Source organism: Diplotaxodon limnothrissa, linkage group LG19 (genome assembly GCF_057381915.1).
Source record: "Diplotaxodon limnothrissa isolate DT_005_m linkage group LG19, D_limnothrissa_male_GT1.1, whole genome shotgun sequence".
NCBI lineage: Eukaryota > Metazoa > Chordata > Actinopteri > Cichliformes > Cichlidae > Diplotaxodon > Diplotaxodon limnothrissa.
The window spans coordinates 21,046,634-21,064,564 of NC_140614.1; the positions used below are offsets into that span (position 1 = coordinate 21,046,634).

The 17,931-nt window shown below is 40.5% G+C and overlaps 2 protein-coding genes across 2 annotated transcripts; one reads left to right on the forward strand and one right to left on the reverse strand.

Annotated features, from left to right (window-relative positions):
* Positions 1-1,129: 1,129 nt before the first annotated feature.
* On the reverse strand, positions 1,130-6,041 carry LOC146612133 (sex comb on midleg-like protein 4). The gene is made up of 8 exons (XM_085342627.1): positions 6,004-6,041; positions 3,081-3,317; positions 2,586-2,715; positions 2,235-2,435; positions 1,899-2,060; positions 1,585-1,803; positions 1,342-1,487; positions 1,130-1,255 (listed from the first exon to the last, which is right to left on the reverse strand). The coding sequence occupies exons 2-8, from the start codon at positions 3,309-3,311 to the stop codon at positions 1,130-1,132; spliced, it is 1,215 nt and encodes a 404-aa protein (XP_085198753.1). The 5' UTR covers positions 3,312-3,317; positions 6,004-6,041.
* On the forward strand, positions 5,717-16,074 carry afg1la (AFG1 like ATPase a). Its single transcript, XM_085342629.1, has 13 exons — positions 5,717-5,846; positions 6,194-6,399; positions 8,097-8,148; positions 8,247-8,348; positions 9,586-9,716; positions 9,810-9,909; positions 12,482-12,540; positions 12,627-12,709; positions 12,811-12,881; positions 12,975-13,075; positions 13,814-13,954; positions 14,044-14,154; positions 15,830-16,074. Exons 1-13 carry the CDS (start codon positions 5,720-5,722, stop codon positions 15,965-15,967), a joined length of 1,422 nt encoding a protein of 473 aa, XP_085198755.1. The 5' UTR covers positions 5,717-5,719; the 3' UTR covers positions 15,968-16,074.
* The last annotated feature ends 1,857 nt before the right edge of the window (positions 16,075-17,931 follow it).

Sequence of the window (17,931 nt, forward strand, 5' to 3'; positions counted from 1 at the left end):
CAAGACAAGAGGAAGGGATGAATCGTAGCTCTGGGAAACTTAGCAAAATTTCTGCTCTGTAAGCCAATGAGGGAGTAAGCTGTCCAGGTCTGAGGTGCACCAGTTCAAAGTCAAAATGTTCGAGTCTCTCTGCCCCCGCGTGTTTTATAATCAGTATGAGGTGGTTGGCTGTAGTGCACAATGGATGCAGCGACTGAATCGTCAACTCCTCTTGGCTTTATTTACCGTTACACGGTGTTTGCTTATTGTTTAGTTGTCTGGCTATTTTGGGTCAATCTCATAGCATAGTCCAGTGGTTTACGCAGTCACCTAACAACTTAAAGATCCCCAGTTTAATCCTGGAAGGAGACACAAATCCCTTAGGTGCCTTAGGATGTCAGGAAGGGAATCTGGTGTAAAAAAACAAACACGTGGAGACCCTTTGTGAATAAGGGAGTAGCTGAAAGTAGCTTCTTCTTTTCATACCGTCATTTTTTGCCACTACAGATTTGAGTGAAGAGTCTCTCAACAACCCATTTATACTTCATCTGCTCAGCACTAAAGGGCTGACAGTCAGAATTAGGAGCCCAACAGTGAACAAAAAAGGAGCATCTAGCATTTTAGGAGGTGGTGGAGACCAAAACTGGAGTTAAAAGATTTAAGTTGAGCTGAATATGGTGACCATAAAAATAACTCCAAATGAATAATAAGTTTATTAAATGATGCTCATTATCATGTTTGATATAGAAACTTTAAAGAAAAAATCAATATGTGCAGATTTTTACGATGTAAGAACCAAACTAATCTGTGATACTAGTTAACCTAACATGTACAGAATTTAGATGGATATGGTCTTGTGATGTGACCTTGCTAATGTTAAAGTGCTAAAGTTACCAACAAATACCTTTATGATAGAGATAAATGAAAGACTGAAACAATATAGTTATTCAGTAGTTCATATAACTGATTTGCTTTTGTACTTTTGGGGCAGATAAGGAACAGATGCACCTGACTTCCGGGAACTCTAAATGAAGTGGCACACCTCATGACTCTACTTTCTTCCCATTGGCTAACAGACCTGCCTTCCCCAGATGTGACCTTCCTCAAATATCCTGCTGGATTTAAGAGGTTAACAAACTGTAGTCAGTTTTCAGAACTTAGTCTGCTTAAGCTTGTCGATGTGGTAGCAAAGCTTCAAGGCCGGCCCCAGCTTGAGTCCGAGGTACTTCATGATCATGTCGCTCTTTAAGAGTAACAAAGCATTTCCATCTATCTCCTGTGAAAGGCAGAGGAAGATGGTGTGAAACTCAGTGAGGACCTGAGGTTTAGTCTAGCCAGGTAAATCAGCAGCATAACACTTACATGTTTCCTAAAGACATCTGCGTGAGGACCTAGAGCCTGGGGATCTGCATCCCTGATGAACCATACAACATCTTCCACAGACCAGGTGGATGGGTCTTTATTGGGCGGAGCCTTGGACTCCTGCGATTCTGAAGACACATTATAACCTCAAGAAAGAACAAATGAAAGATGGAGAGTTACTTTTGTATCTCAGAAAAATAAAGGCCGCATCAATGCTTGATTTATCTCTTGATGGTGTCATACCTGTCCTGTTGCTCTCCGGGAACGCGTTTGGGCTGGTGGATGACTGCCTGCACATGGAGGCTGAGCCATTAGAGAACTGCTGTGAAGAGCGAAACCCGTAGGTGGACTTTGGTGAGTAGGACGAACTTATGGAGCTGAAAGCGGAATCGCCAGGGTCAACGGAGTAGCGTTTGCCATCTGACTGGTCTAAATGGTAGTCATCAGCCATTGATGTTTCAGCTAAAGAAATGATGGAGACTTCTGTTAGTGATAAAAATCCCCCACAGATTCAAAGTATTTGTTTATATTAGTTCAAGAACTTAATTTGGAAGTACCATCTGACTGGTAGGAGCCACCGCTGTGCTGTGTAATGGGCTGATCACTGAAAAGGTTTTCACAGTGCAAGCTGCGACAGAGCTTCTTCAGAAAACGAAGCACATAGTCGATGCTGTTCACCACGGGGAGGCTCAGAAGATGCTGCTTCCCATCAAATGTGGCTGGAAGAGCAAAACAGAAGACCACTTGAAATGCAGCTTAGACAAAAGTTTCTTATAAGTCAGACAATGAAACCTTTAATATTTTTTTCTCTCCCAGTAACACCTTAGGGAGTGTGCTAAAGAAGCTATTAAACAAACAGATAACAACACCTGAAGGGGGTCTTTGTACAACACCTGATATTTTTTCTCCTCCGTAGCCTTGCGTGAGGAGAGTGAACACCGTTTTCTGCTGGAAAGCACTGTCAATGCAGCCCTGAACGGCCTGCTGAAGCACCACAGAGGGTCTGTCGGGCCCAAAGTGATCGGGAAGCTGTTGGATCTTCTTCCTGTCCAGGTTGGGCCCAGTGTTCGCCTGCTTGTTGATGTAGATACAGACTGGAAAACACAAATGAGGAAAATGAAGGAAAGGAGAAATAGCAGAAAAACATAAGGGGAAAAAAGAGATCATATGCTTTTTTGTCTTTAAGCTAACAGAGAAGCACTTTAAAGCTTCTTAAGTGGGATTAACAGTGTATTGTATTTTACCTGTGAGCACCTGGGGCGTGGCAGAGTGGGGGATGGTGGCAGCATCCTGAGGAATGGAGCTCATATCGGGCTCTGGGGTGCTGCTGGGTGGAGAAATAGCCAGTGGTGTCATCACCATCCTGGGTTTGAGCTGGAGAGGAAGAAGGGGGTTTTGTATTGCTATGTCTGTTTTGGAAATATCATTTATTTATGCACACTAAATCATGCAGGGAGGGTTAGGATTGTTTAACACTGTAGTTTTCATGCTTTGGCCTGTATGAAAAGAAAACAAATGTGCTGATAATAATGTCCTCTTTAGGCTAAAAAATAATTCCATAACACAACAGAACAAAGCCTCACAGATGTTAACTCCAACTCTGTTTATGCTGGGATCCCACAAAATCTGAAGGGCATGGAGTCTCCCTGTCTGTGTACACATGTATTTTTAAACACACTGCACCCACACACACTACAACTCATCCACCAGCCCCCCTTCCCCTTTCCCATCTGGCTGACCTTGAAGCCCGGCTTTCTCCCCCTCTTCTTGGGCACTTTGAGTGGAGGGAGCGATTCAGGGTAGCGATTAGGAAAATCCATCTTGGCGACATTGCGGAGCGGAGGTCTCCCTCTCTTCCTGCCCGGTATCTTCCCCGCCTGGCTGGGAATGAAGGAGGGAGCCACTGCAGCTGATTGCATCTCACCGTTGTTGCCGTCTGATTTCTGTGCCGTCACTGCAGGTACGCTCATTTGTAGCTGGACACAAAGGAAACAATGAGTGAGCTCAAACAAGGGCAAGGGCAACGCATTGAAAACATGCACTTTAGTTGCACATCAATACTCCTCTGTAGCCGCTGCATACTAGAGTGCAGCATTAGCATGAATTCAGAGGAAGCAGACGCAATTGGCAAAGGTGTACCAACAGTAACATCCAAACACTAGGAGCCTGCAGAAAACTCAGCCGAGCAATGTGCTGAGAGAAACAGCATTCAGCTGAGCACCATAATAATCAAACAACACACAAAGGCAGCCATGCATGTGCCGTGGTGGAAACAGCACCTCCATCCTGCACTCGTAACACACTAATAAACCTGAGAGAGGGAGGGGTGACTATTACCTGCTATCTTCTATTGTGAAAGCCCACAACCTTTTGTTTTAAGTCCCAGGAGCCTAAAGGCAACTACAAAGTTAAATCCCATGCAGTGCAGGAAAAGCCATCTTGCTTTTTTGCCCCCCTTAGTCTCCCTTTGGTTAACACACCGCTGCTGCTGCTGCTGCTGCTGCTGCTGCTGCTGCTGCTGTGCTGCTGCTCCTGGGCACACAGGCTGCAGACATCTCATTAGACTAATGCATTCAGCAGTGGCAGAGGGAGGGGGGGAAATTGACTTCACCATGGCTACCCAGCTATGAATTACCATTATCATGACAGCTTCCAGCCTATTCTTAAAATAAGAGAAAGGAAACAAGAAGCAGCTACTAAATAAAAGAAATAACCCCCCCCCCCCCCAGCAGCAGCACAACTAACCGGAAAGAAGCCATTTGCAATGCCTCCAAATGTATTTTGAAGAGATTTGTGAAAGGATGCAGCATGTAAACAAACAATAACCGGTTAGCAGGCACTCACCATCCAAAGCAGATGTGAAGATGTGGAGTATCCCTATGCTCCGTGCTGTGGTTCCTATATTTTCTTCTGCTACCAGTAGCAGAGCACAGATCTCAGAGCAAGGCGGATTCCACTGTAATACTGTATATATGTCTGTGTGCTTGTGTGTGTGTGTGTGTGTGTGTGTGTGTGTGTGTGTGTGTGTGTGTGTGTGTGTGTGTGTGTGTGTGCAACAGAGACAGACAGAGAGCGAGTGACAGTGTGTGTGTGCATTAAAGAGACAGAGAGACGGAGAGAGAGGGAGAAGTGCTCCTCTGTTGTCATGGCAACAAGCCTGTAAGCCCTGACAGTTGTCTGCCATGTTTTGTCTGCAACTCAGGCTCAGTGCTTCGGAGGCACAATTAGACCCAAGACAGATTTGCATCTGTCAGTTGATATAAAAATTAAATATCTGTTATTTATTTATTTATTTTTAACACGATTCTTTTTTTCTTTTTTTGTTTTTGTTTCAGCGTTATTGTGAGCTTTTAAATGGTTTATACTTAAATTATATTTAGATCTTTGGTGAATTGTTGATAAATTCATCAACCTATAACGTCTATCAAAATGATCATCTTAGTCATGTTCTTAAGTAAAAATGACCCAGATTATAAAAAAATGTTTTAAAAATTCCTGCTTCGAGCTTTCCAGATGAGAGGAATCAGGGCTTTTCTTTGTTATGCATGAGAGCACGCTGAATATATTTGGGCTTTCTGTTTGTAAAAACAACACCAGGGAGCTGCTGGAGCTGCAGGAAATTTTTTTTGTGATATGTTACAGTGAATAAAATAAATAGCTGCTGTCCAAAATAATCATGTTAACATTAAAATCTTATTGTGAAAATATGAAGAATTCCATGTGGATTTTTGCTGTGAAGATCGCATGTTTTATCATTTTGTGTTTCAAATGTATTACTCATTAATTTGAATAAACGCTTTTTTCCCCTTTTTTTTTTACTCCGGGTGGGCGAAGAAAGACTATATCTGGCATTAATTTACCCCCTGCAATCATACAGTGAAGTCAATGATACTGCTGCACTTGATATTACAGTCACAGAGGACAAATCAGGTGTGCGTGCAGCGTGAGATTTAGGCAAATTAGTTTTTTTTAATTATTCAAGAAATTATCTAGCAATACATTTTTAAATTAAGTAATTATACCGAACAACACACAATTTCCCAGAGCTGAAAGTGATGCTTTTAGAGGTCTTCTTTTGCCTGACTACTAGCCGAAACCCCAGAGATGTATTAAGTGTATAACATTATGAAGTGGCAACACGCAATAATAATATAGCCTTTGAAAATGTATTTTTAGGATGCAATAGCACATTTACTACGCATAATTAAAATGCAATATTATTTTACTTACGTTTTTCGTATTTATTTTTATACGGACAGTATATAATGAAAGGTGCTGTTAAATAATCTGGCATGGTGAATTGTCGCCTCCTGTTGGCCGAAAAACGACTGAAAATGTCATTGCTAATAAAGTTTGATTGACAGAATTTGAATCCAAGATGGCGGCGCGCGTACCGCTGTCTATGAAGATGTCACCCTCAGCTTCTTTGGGCTTAAGGCTTCTTTTTAAAGAGCAACATTCCTCCGGAAAGCTGCTGAAATCTCTCAGCGAGTTCCACAGAAGAGGTGAGGTTTGTTTTCAGTCAGTTTAGACTGTTTAAAGTAACCGTCCGCGGCTCTAATCATAACCTTGTCCTACTTTTACTTAACATAATTAGTTAGTGTACGCTTTTCCACGTTAACCTGGCATAATGCATATTTTTGAGGTTTTGTTCAAACTTACCTTGTTATGCTTGTCGGTTTTTCCTGCCCTTTGAGCTGTCAGAGTCGTTACCCGCTAATTCTTCCTATTCGCCCACCAGAGCAACGTTATCGTTACTGTCCGAATCACCCAAAAATCGTTGTCGTAGTGGTCTAAAAGCTTTGCGGAGAGCTAACTTATCGGTAACGTGCGTGTTGTTACGGTTTTTAAGGCTACTCTGTGAAAGTCCGGCAGGCGGAGGAGGAGAGCGGTGTTAGCGCCGCCGGCTTCAGCGGCCCCCTGGATCACTACACCGGGCTGATCAGAGATGGGACGCTGCGGGAGGATGAGCACCAGAAAGCGGTGATGCAGAAACTGGACGAGCTGCACAAAACTCTGAGAGGATACAGCAACACCCCGACATCTGTCTTCTCCAGGGTATGTAGAAGCATGCCCCAACTTATGTTGTTATTATTATTAATATAATAATATTAAGTGAATATTAGTGCAGAGCAACGTGGTTTACAATGTTGGCAATATTAGAGATTAATCTTTACATTTGTCCAACTTTACTCAGCCTTTAACTTAGTTATTATCCAAATTATGAAGTGTTTTTGCATCACAGAGTATCACAAAGGTTTTGGAGTAATAAAATGCTGTTATTGTGTAGCATTCACACTCCAATGAATGGGGCATCTTGCATAAGGATACTTAGGTATTCAGACCTAAGGTACTCAGGTAGGTGGCTGTAGTGGAGGGAGGGTTAGCACTGTTGCCTCACAGCAAGAAGGTCCTGGCTTTGAATCCACCATCTTGCCAGAGCGTTTCTGTGTGGGGTTTGCATGTTCTCCCCGTGTCTGTGTATCTTTTCTCTGGGTACTTCGGCTTCCTAGCGGGGTTAGGTTAACCAGTAATTCTAAATTGTTCATAGGTGTGCATGTGAGTGGTAGCTCACATGTGTTAGCCCTGTGCTCAACTATGGCAGCTGGGGTTGGCCACAACCCTGAATTGGATAAGTGAAAGAGGATGGATGGATTATATATACAGGGGTCCCTTTGGCCATGTTACCTACCATAAATTTGATATATTTTCCCTATTTCCTGTCCATCCATCCATCCATCCATTTTCTGCTTATTCAATTCAGGCACTGGAGCCAGTCCCACTTGACACTGGTGTACCCGGAGAGAAGCCGTTTGAGCACATGAAAACTGTGTCTTACTATGTAATATGTGCCTTGAGGTGACTGCTCTTTTGATTTGGTGCAATATAAATAACTATGCATTAAACTGAAAAGGCCCCAGGGTACAACAGTGCTAACAGTTACACCACTGTGCTGCTCTACATGTGACCGTTTCACATTCAAAAACATTAACACAGAAAGTCCAGTGTTAATGATGACTTGTGAAACGTGGTTTTTCAGTTTACTACTTTGTCTTCATCTTCTTCTGTTGCTCCTCCAGTTAGAGGTTGCCAGAGCAGATCATCTGCCTAAATCTCACCCTGCTCCTAGTATCTTCTTCTGTCACACCAACCCTCTGCATCCATGAATCTTTTCTGTGGTCATCCTCTTTTCCCCCTGCCTTAAAACTCCATATTCAACATCCTTCATCCCATATATCCACTGTCCCTCCTCTGCAAATGTCCAAAATATCTCAGCCTCTCCTCTCTAACTTTGTCTCCAAACTGCTCAACCTGAGCTGCCCCTCTGATGTACTCTTTCTAGTCCAGCTTGTCCATCCTGTCAACACACTCCACCCTGCCTGTGCTCTGTTTTTCACATTCGTTAGGTTACCACTGTGTGACATAAATCTGAGGAACGTAAGAGCGGCTCTCTTTCATGCTTTATCTTCTTTGCTGATAATTTCAGCAGCATGCCTTTTTAAAATTTGACTCTACAGTGTTTCTCTTATCTTCTCACTCAGTCTCATCAGCTGTAGGCTTTGTTGACATAACTTGCGCTCTTACTGGGTGTGATTCCTTCAAAAAAAAAGCCTGTGTGTTGGGCATGCTTTGTTCAGGTCACACTTTAAAAAAAGGAATTAGTGAAAGATTCCTAAATAATTTGCCATCTATTTGTCTATATTAGTTTATAATGATGATTTTTGCTCATTTTTACTTGTCTCTGCATCTTTTAGTTTTTCACAAAACCAAAGCCTCCCAAAGGTTACTACATCTACGGTGATGTTGGTAAGCCATGGAACTCACAGAATTGCATATCTCAATGTAATGAAATTAAGATTTTTTCCAAACTCAGAAGATCTTTTTGTTTTGTTCGTTTGTTTCAGGCACGGGGAAAACGATGGTCATGGACATGTTTTATTCATATGTGGAGACTGAGAACAAAAAGAGGGTTCATTTCCATGGTTTTATGTTAGACGTGCATAAAAGTGAGTACAGTTGTTAGTTAAGCTGCATTTAAGAGAAAAAGGGGGGGTGAGCTGTGTTTATCAATGCAACTTTGGACTTTCTCTGCTTCTAGTGAACATGTGGGGGAAGATAAGGTGTGTTTGTTTTATTGGCAAAAAGAAATACTGGAGTTTTGTTCCAGATAAATCAAGTCTCTTGTATCTGTGCCGTTAAAGAAGATTGCAAATATATATTTTTTTCTACATCAGTACATAATCCATTTGGATATATCGTGCCACTCCTGCCACTTAAACGTAGCTGTGTAAGGATTTTTGTGTATTTACGAAAATCCACTTGTCACTAATGGTAAAAGCTCTAGCATGAGACACAGTTTTGTTTTTTAAATTTATTTCTCTGTGATTTGATTTGTGGAGATTCAAAACATTTACCTTTGAAATACTGTAGTATTTCCTCCAGTTTAAGCAGTACTTCACATACAGTCATGTGAAACGAAAGATTTAAGAGGACTCTAAGTACAGCCTTACTGCTTCCATAGCAATTAAGAGGGTAAGTAGCAAATTAAACTCAGCATATGAGCACAAACACCTCATAACAACTGTAAACACAGCGGTGGAGGGGTGATTATTTGGGCTTGCTTTGCAGCCACAGGACCTGGGCACTGTGCTCATTGAGCTGACCGTGAATTCATCTTTATAACAAAGCCTTTTAGAGTCAAATGTGAGGCCATCTGTCCAACAGCTAAAGCTCGGTCCAAACTGGACCAAGAACAAGCGATCCCAAGAACACCAGGAAACCTACAACAGAACAGCTGAAGAAGACAAGAATCAGTGTTGTAATGATCCAGACCTCACGCTAACTGAAATATTGTGGTGGGACATTAAGAGGGTTGGGAATGAACAAAAAACCCCACAAACCTCAATGAACGAAACGTATGTTGTAAAGAGGAGGGCGCAAAATTCCTGCACAACGATGTGAGAGAAAGTTGTGCAGAAACAATTATTTAATAATGGCAACTTTTTCCAATATCCTGTGCAGAAAGCCATATAGAAGAGAAAGAGTCTTGTGCAAAACAATATATGTTACCCTATATGTTACCCTAACCCTATTGCATGCTTATTATACATAAAATATTTAATATTATAATATTGTAAGAATGTGGTAGTTTGCATTTTCCACTTGGTTTTTCTGGGATCTGTATTTGTCTCTTCTTACAGACTTACGATTAACAGTAACTGCATTTATCTTTTCAATCTACAGGGATTCATCGGCTGAAACAGAGTATGCCAAAAAGGAAAGCAGGAAAAATGGCCAAGTCTTATGATCCCATTGCTCCGGTTGCAGAGGAAATCAGTGAGGAGGCTTGTCTGTTGTGCTTCGATGAGTTTCAGGTACTTTTAAATCATCTTGTAAAAAAACATTTAGTCTCTATAACATGTAACCTCATGTAACAATCATGTTGTTGTGCTTTACCCACATTTCAGGTCACTGATATTGCAGACGCCATGATTCTCAAGCAGCTTTTTGAGAATCTGTTTCTAAACGGTGTTGTTGTTGTGGCTACTTCTAATCGTCCGCCTGTAGGTAAGTAATGTCTAGTGTAATATGATTATAAATGTGTTCTTAACACGGCTTAAAACTCCTTTGGTTTACATAAAAAAACAAATAATGCCTTTAAAGCACAATCCTATGGGATTGTAATCAGAAATGTATAAGCTATAATCACATTCAGGAAATTATTCATCATATTAAAGAAAACATGTGCATACATCATTTGACAAAAACAACTGCAATAATAAATATTGTGTTACAGTGGTCCCTCGCTATAACGCGGTTCACCTTTCGCGGCCTCGCTATTTCACTGATTTTATTTTTTTTGTTTGTGTAATTTTGCATGCTTTTTATTTTTGTTGTTGTTACAGCACATTGTGTTCTGCGTCCTGATTGGCTGTAGACCATTGCAAAATGCAGCTGCTCGCATTTTAACAAGAACTGGGAAATTTGAGCACATTACCACTGTTCTTAGATCTCTGCTTTGGCTACCTTGTCAGGTTCGAGCAGATTTTAAGGTCCTGCTGCTCACCTACAAGGCTTTAAACGGACTGGCACCTTCATACCTCTCCGACCTTTTACACCTTTATGTCCCATCCCGTGCTCTACAATCTCAGGACTCTGGCCTTTTTAAAAGTTCCTAGAGCCAGAAAACAGACAATTGGAGAGCGTGCTTTTTCTTTTCGTGCCCTGTTTCTGTGGACCAACCTCCCTCAAGATATTTGGCAGGCATGCTCTGTGGAGGTTTTTAAAACTAAGTTGAAGACACATTTGTTCACCCTATCCTAAATGTCTTAATTCTATGGCTTTTAGTTTTTAAATGTTTACTGTTTTTAACTTGTATTGTGTCTTTTACCTGTATTGCTATGTATCACTTTTATTTTATTTATCTCTTTAATTGTACAGCACTTTGTTTGAAAGCGCTTTATAAATAAAGTTATTATTATTGTCAATCAAACTCGTGCTGCGTCTCCTGTCCAGTACAGAATGCGTTCAGCTTGTCAAATTTACATAAATCTTCGATCGCTAGCAGTGTGACTCTGACGTGCTGCACTGTATGTTTGTAAGTTTTCTCCCCAACAAACACAACAATGTCGATAAAACGTTTTGCACCGTCAAAGGCGCCTGCGGTAGCACCCAAAAGGCAGAGGAAGATGCTATCCATCGCATAAAAAGTAGGACTTCTGGACATGGTTAAGGAAGGTAGACGTTACCGTATTTTTTGGAATATAAGGCACATTAGGCAAAACCAAACAGTCAGATAAGTCAAACTTTTCTCAACTCATCCTTCTTGCTTCCTCCACTTCCGTACCACTGATTCATTAATGTTGAATTCTCTCGCAGCTGCTCTATTCCCATGTTCTGAACCTGAAAACAGGGTTTGATCTTTGGTTTCATTCTACAATACTGGACTTATTTTTCTATGAAGGTTTGAACTTTGAGGGTGTTTAAACAAGAGAGAAAAGTGTGAAAATCTTCATGCCTGTCTGAGAAAAGTGTATAAAGTGTGTAGTGAGGGGTTTTACAGCCTTAAAACATCTAGAATAATTGTAAAATATGAAGCTGGCTTCTTTGCGGATTTCACCGATTGCGGGTTAATTTTAGAATGTAACTCCCACGACAAACGAGGGACCACTGTATTTAAAATTTGTAACAGTTATGCTATGTCAAACTGTTATTTGTCTTACTCATTCATCATTTGTTTAAAACGAGTCATTTTACCTCACTTCGCCCTCCTTTTAAGCCAGCTTTCTTCTTACTGGCTGACCCTTTCAAGCACAAGGTTTGGACAGCAAGTGGGCTGAGCTGTTTTGTGGCTAAATCCATAATGTTAGGAGCCTGAATCGATGATGTTACGAGTATCTGCTCACACTGACACCACAGAGAGCCAAGAGTAAAAAGAAACTGTTGGAAACTGAGAGCGTTTTAACCCACAGGGGTTAATTTTACATCCAGTGACCTCGATATCCGAATTAAATTGTAACAGTATAGAGTATACACCCACCAGGCACTTTATTAGGTACACCTTGGTAGTATGAGGTTGGAAAGAACTGCTTTAATTCTTCGTGGTAGAGATCCAACAAGGTGCTGGAAATATTCCTCAGAGGCGATAGAAACACTCAGAAATGCTCTTCTCCATACCTTCATTGTAACAAGTGGTTATTTGAGTTTCCTGTCACATTAAAGCAATCTGGCCACTTTCCTGTGACCTGAGTCAGCTCTGAGTCAATGAGGCATTTTCACCCACTGAATTTGCGCATGCCATATTTTCTCATTTTTTGGACCATTCTCTGTAAACCCTAGAGATGATTGTGTGGGAACATCCCAGGAGACCAGCAGTTTCTTAAATAGACTAGCCTATCTGGCACCAACAACCACACCACATTCATAGTCGCTTAAGTCCCCCCTCTTCTTCATTCTGACGCTTGGTTTGAACATGATCAGGTCATCTTGACCACGTTTACAAGCTTAAATGTGATTTGAGGCTACAAATTACAGAAAACAAGAAAGCGTAATCGGTCTTCTATAACACTTTGAAAGCCATTTAGATGTATGCCAGATAACAGCAAATGTGACAATGGTTTTTTTCTTTCTGTTTCCTCAGACTTGTATAAAAACGGCCTGCAGAGAGTCAACTTTGTGCCTTTTATTGCAGTGTTGCAGGTAAAGTGAAGTCATCTTCTGCTGCTGAGGCTACCACGTGTGGCATCGCAGTATTTATCTGTAAAATGTTTGTTTTCCTCCTGCAGAAATATTGCCATACTCTTCGCCTGGACTCTGGGATTGACTACCGCAAACAGAATAGACCCTCATCTGGAAAACTCTACTTCCTGTAAGAAATGCTCACTGTAAAACAAGACAGGGGGATGATTTTGCTTTGTGTGATTTGCACTGTTTTTCCTATTTAATGTTTCCCTGTTACATCTGTTGCAGTTCCAGTGAACCTGATGCAGAAACGACCCTCGATAAAATGTTTGACGAGCTGGCTTTTAAACAGAATGACAGTAAGTCTGCTTTCAAAATAGCACTCTGTCACTGCAGCATTTTACTGATGACCTGCTCATTATATAAAGTGCTGAACATAATGTTTTCTGCAGTAACACGACCAAGAGTTCTGAACGTCCACAACAGAAAAGTCCGTCTGAACAAAGCGTGCGGGACCATCGCAGACTGTACGTTTGAGGAGCTTTGTGATAGAGTGAGTCTCTTTTACAGACACACTGTGTGATGGATCATATGTTATAATTACTGTTTGTCATCTTTTATTTTTAGATTATGTGGTATGGCAGGTTTAATATGGGAGAAAAAGTAGTTTGCTTTATTTTATGGCACAAATTGGGCTTGTTTTGACTTTGTATCAGAAGTCTATTATTAAAAAGGGAAATCAATGGTATGCTCAACCACAAGAGTGCAGTATTTTTTGTTTTGTTTTTTTCCTTCAAATTTGCAAACCACTCGCCACAATCTTGAGCTACTAGTTTCCCATTGCTAGTAAAAACGTGCAGATGTGTGTTTTCAGAGTTGCAGTATGACTGGTTTTCTGCATACTGATGACAAAGTCCTGCTGCAAAGCCCTCGAACACTTGTTATCAGATGTTTACTGCACCAGTTTTTATTGCTTTAACGTCACATCAAATAAATTCAGATGTATTTTATTTTATGTACCTCTCCCTGCATTTTAATCTAGTTGGTTTCCTTCACAATGATGGGAAATGAAAGGGGTCTGTTTAAACGACTGACTCGCTTTTGGTTCTGCTTATGCTCAAGAGAAAGAAAATGACTAATACAAAGCAGCAGAGTCTGAAGTTTCTAGTAAACATTTTATGCAAAGTGTAGTTTGGTGAAAAACTTATGGAAATGAAAAAATGACTCAAACCAGTGCGGGAAGTCTTGCTTGTGGACACCTCATACATATGTTTGAATATAAATGTTCCAGCCTTTAGGAGCGAGTGACTACCTAGAGATATCCAGGCTGTTTGACACAGTCTTCATTCGACACATTCCTTTGCTGACCGTGAACAAAAAAACTCAAGCCAGGCGGCTCATTACGCTTGTGGATGCCCTCTATGAACACAAGGTACGATTCCTTCATTTGTTTGTATGCACATTAAATCTGCGCTAAAACACCAAACACGGGAATTTAACACTAAATTTGTCTCGTTTCAGGTACGTGTGGTGATCCTCGCAGATCACCCGCTGGAGGATATTTTTGTACAAGATGGGGATCACAGCCACGACGAGGGCCACATCCTGATGGATGACCTGGGGCTGAAAAGGGTAAGCGGTGACTCTGTTTCCACAGAGAAACCAGATTTGGGTAATTTTGGTGGTAAACACAGATGATTAAGGCCTCTGTGGCCTACGGCTGACAGTAAATGAAACCCAGAGCACACAGCTAAAAGTAAGTCAGCACATACTGTGTAAACTGTAAGAATCATTTTAACCAGTATATCAGTTTGTTCCTTCCTTCTTCCTTTTTTTATTAGAAAAAATACAAGTCCATCCTTGAAGTGTATTAGTAACATAAAATAGTGGAAATTAATGTGTACATTTTTGTGTGAAATGCCATTTAAAACAGAATTTGCAAATCTCATAAACCCAAATCGTATTCACAGTAAAACATAAAACTTTAAAATGTTTAAACTGACACATTTTATTATTTCCTTAAAATTATTACCTCATGTTGAATTTTATGGCAGCAGCATGTCTCAAACAGGTTGCCACGGGGATGACAAAAGGCTGTAAAAGTGAGCGATACTAAAAAGAACGCTGGAAGGAACATTTGCAGCTAATTATGTTTATTAGCAACACGTCAGTAACATGACTGAGTATAAACAGTGCGTGTTAGAAAGGCTGTTTCTCAAAAGTAAAGATCGGCAGAGATCTGCAAAAAAAACCCACAAATTGTAGAAAAATTCAGAATAATGACCTTGAATGTAAAATTGAAGGTCCATGTGTAAGAGACGAGGCTAAAAATCAGCTCAATTCAGTTTTATTTTTATAGCACCAAATCGCAACAGCAGCCACCAAGCGCTTTATATTATAAAGACCCTACCGTAATACATAGAAAACCCCAACAATCAAGTGAACCCCCTTGGTGACAGTGGGAAGGAAAAACCAGGCTGAGGGAGGGGCAGCCATGTGCAATGACCGTTTGGGGGTTGATGGTACAGTTTTGTATCAATGTTGGATGTTTGTGATCTTCAGGGCCTAAAGGCATGTGCTCCCATCTAAACAAAGTCTCGGCTATTTCAGCAACACAATGCTTGCCCACAAGGACCAAAAGCTCACATCGCATATAAGACAACATATCTCTCCCAAAAGCCTGCTGGACTCCTCGGTTCCCAGATGTTTGCAAACTGTTGTTAAAAGAAGAGAGATTGCTACACAGTGATAAACATGGTGCCGTCGCTTCAGATTCAAAATGAGTTCTTTTTTTCTTCACACTGAACGTTTTCATTGTTTAAACCTTTGATATGGTTGGTTTGCTCTATTGTGACTAAAATGCTGGTTTATGAGATTTGCAAACTTAACTTTAGGTTTGTAAAAGTTAAGTAGCTTAGTCAAGAATTAAAAGCATTTAAGGCTACAGGTTGTTTTGTTTCCTGTGTCAGAAGAGAGATGAAGCATGTTACCATAGAAATAATTTTTACCAAAATAGAAATACTAACTTAAAATTTATCTATTCAAGTTAGTGGTTCCACAGATTTTATTTTCCACTTCATGAAAATCCAATTTTTACTTTTGGAACATCTAATTTGGAAACTATTAAACCCATAAATACAACACTGAACGAGTGTAAAAATAGAATAATCTGTCTGAACATGTAAAGATGAAAGATCTGAGAGTGAGGAGGTTGTATCGTTTTATTAGACTGCCACCATTTGATTAATGGCTTTTTTTGCCCCAAAGTCGTGTGTAAGTAAACTGTAACATGTCCAATGTCTAACAGGAAGAAGCCAGCAGTCTGTCCATCTTCAGCGGCGAAGAGGAAAAATTTGCCTTCCAGAGGACCGTGTCCCGACTCACAGAGATGCAGACAGAAGAATATTGGCTGGAGGGGGACAGAAGCATGAAATCACAGGCGTAACATTTAGAAAGGAAACAGTGTTACCAAACTTGGTGCGCCTTAATCTGCACTCCTCGCTGCCTGTAACAGCCCAGAACTGAACACTCCTCCTCATCATCATCATCTTATGCAGCACAAACCCAGTGGAACTCCTCATCTCTGTGCGTGTGTGCAATTGTAGTGCAGAGTATTTATTCTTATCTAATCATTTTATTGCGACATTGCACTTTAAGGAGGATTTATAAGATGAACTTTGAGTTATTGCTTTTAACTTGGTGACATTTTTGAGGTCCAACTTCACTTTTTTTTTGATGTGTGGGAAATCAGCTGGACGACTTTTGGAAAAGTAATCCAAAAGGACTTTGATGAAGATTTAAGGGACATTTTAATTGGATCTATTTTAAGATACACTACGGTTTGAAAATGAAATGAATTGTATATGATCTTAACACATCTAAATACAATGGCAGCAGACTGGTTTGGAGATTTGCAGCCGTGTGTTTATTCGAGTTGTGATTTATTTAGCCTGTGCATGTGAAATGTTTATCTCAGAAAGCTTTGCAGATGCTGCAGAGAATGAATGGCACCATCTGACTCTTCATCAGTGTCTTCATTCGCCAGACGGAAAAAGAAAAGCAAACCATGTCAGCTGAATATTACTTATATGGCACAATAGCTTTGTACATCTGTCCCCACAAATGAAACCGTTTCAGTGTTGGCGTAGGCTGATATTTAACTGCTTTCTGCTTGCATTCATCCTCCGTTTATTTAAATACAATAATGCACACAGCCTTACAGAAACAAAGACTGCACTGTGTGGGAAGTGAAAGTGAGAAGAAAAAAAAACTACATGAGTATATCTCCTGTACAAACATAAGCGTTACCAATGCAAGCACAGTTTTTCTGCATAAATTAGATCTCATGTCCTTTTTTTAATCAGCATTTCACTGATTCATTTTGAACGTGACAGTGAGGTTAGCAATAGCAATACTCCTGATAAGATTTAATGCTCATATGAAAAAGTATTGTACAGTGAGTCATTCAAACACAGTTTCATTGTGTCATGTTATTCTGTTTAAATATACTGGAAACAACTTTATTCGGTGCATCTTGCTAGTACTGGGTTGGACCCCCTGTGACATTAATTAAACAAGGTGCTGGAAACGTCCCTCAGAGATTTTGACATGATACAATCACACAGTTGCTGATTTCTTGGGTGCACATTCATAATATGAATATGCAATTCCATCACATCCCAAAGTGCTCTATTGGATTGAGATCTGGTGACTGGGGAGTGCAGTGAACATCACTGTCATGATCAAGAAACCAGTTTGAGATAATTTGAGCATCATAAGATGGGTACATTGTGCTCATTTGTTACAAGGGACCAAAGTGTGCCAAAATGGAACCATTACACCACCAGCAAACATTTTGAGTTCCCTGAAGCAAGTAATTTACAGCTCTCTGTCACATGTGAAACTTGGGCCTAAATTTAATTTTTGGTGCCCCAAATTAACTCTAACAAAAGCTACATAATCTAAGCAGGAAATAGCACCTATCTTCTTCTAAAGCTAATGTTGACTGATTATATATAGGGCTGTTTTCGCGTCTAATTGGTCTGGCCAGTACCAATACCTCAGGCGGGTAAACATGGCAACCAACATGAACATATGAAGATCACACACCGCTCACTAGCCCAGCATTAGTGCATTAACATTGATAAACTCTTTCCTATATGGACAAATTCTTTCAACAATTTGTTCCATAATCCATTAAACAAACAACAGAAAACATTCCCACACAAGAAAAGCCCTCCACTTGGTTTTGCCCAGCAAGGTTCAAAATGACATCACCTGCACTATAAAAGTCAGGACATACGGGGCGAATTTTAACACACTTGACCGGTATGGAGGGCAAGGAGAGGAAAACTGTGGTAAGTAAGGAAAAGCAAAACCCTGAACCTGCAACATAATAAAATAATTTAG

Excerpts from the sequence above, each read along its gene's own strand:
- afg1la (XM_085342629.1), top strand. The coding sequence starts at position 5,720 with ATGGCGGCGCGCGTACCGCTGTCTATGAAGATGTCACCCTCAGCTTCT. Across the intron at positions 9,717-9,809 it reads TGTGCTTCGATGAGTTTCAG|GTCACTGATATTGCAGACGC; the intron begins GTACTTTTAAAT and ends CCCACATTTCAG. Across the intron at positions 12,710-12,810 it reads TCTGGAAAACTCTACTTCCT|TTCCAGTGAACCTGATGCAG; the intron begins GTAAGAAATGCT and ends CATCTGTTGCAG.
- LOC146612133 (XM_085342627.1), bottom strand. The coding sequence starts at position 3,311 with ATGAGCGTACCTGCAGTGACGGCACAGAAATCAGACGGCAACAACGGT. Across the intron at positions 1,488-1,584 it reads CCCGGAGAGCAACAGGACAG|GTTATAATGTGTCTTCAGAA; the intron begins GTATGACACCAT and ends TTCTTTCTTGAG. Across the intron at positions 1,256-1,341 it reads CAGATGTCTTTAGGAAACAT|GAGATAGATGGAAATGCTTT; the intron begins GTAAGTGTTATG and ends TGCCTTTCACAG.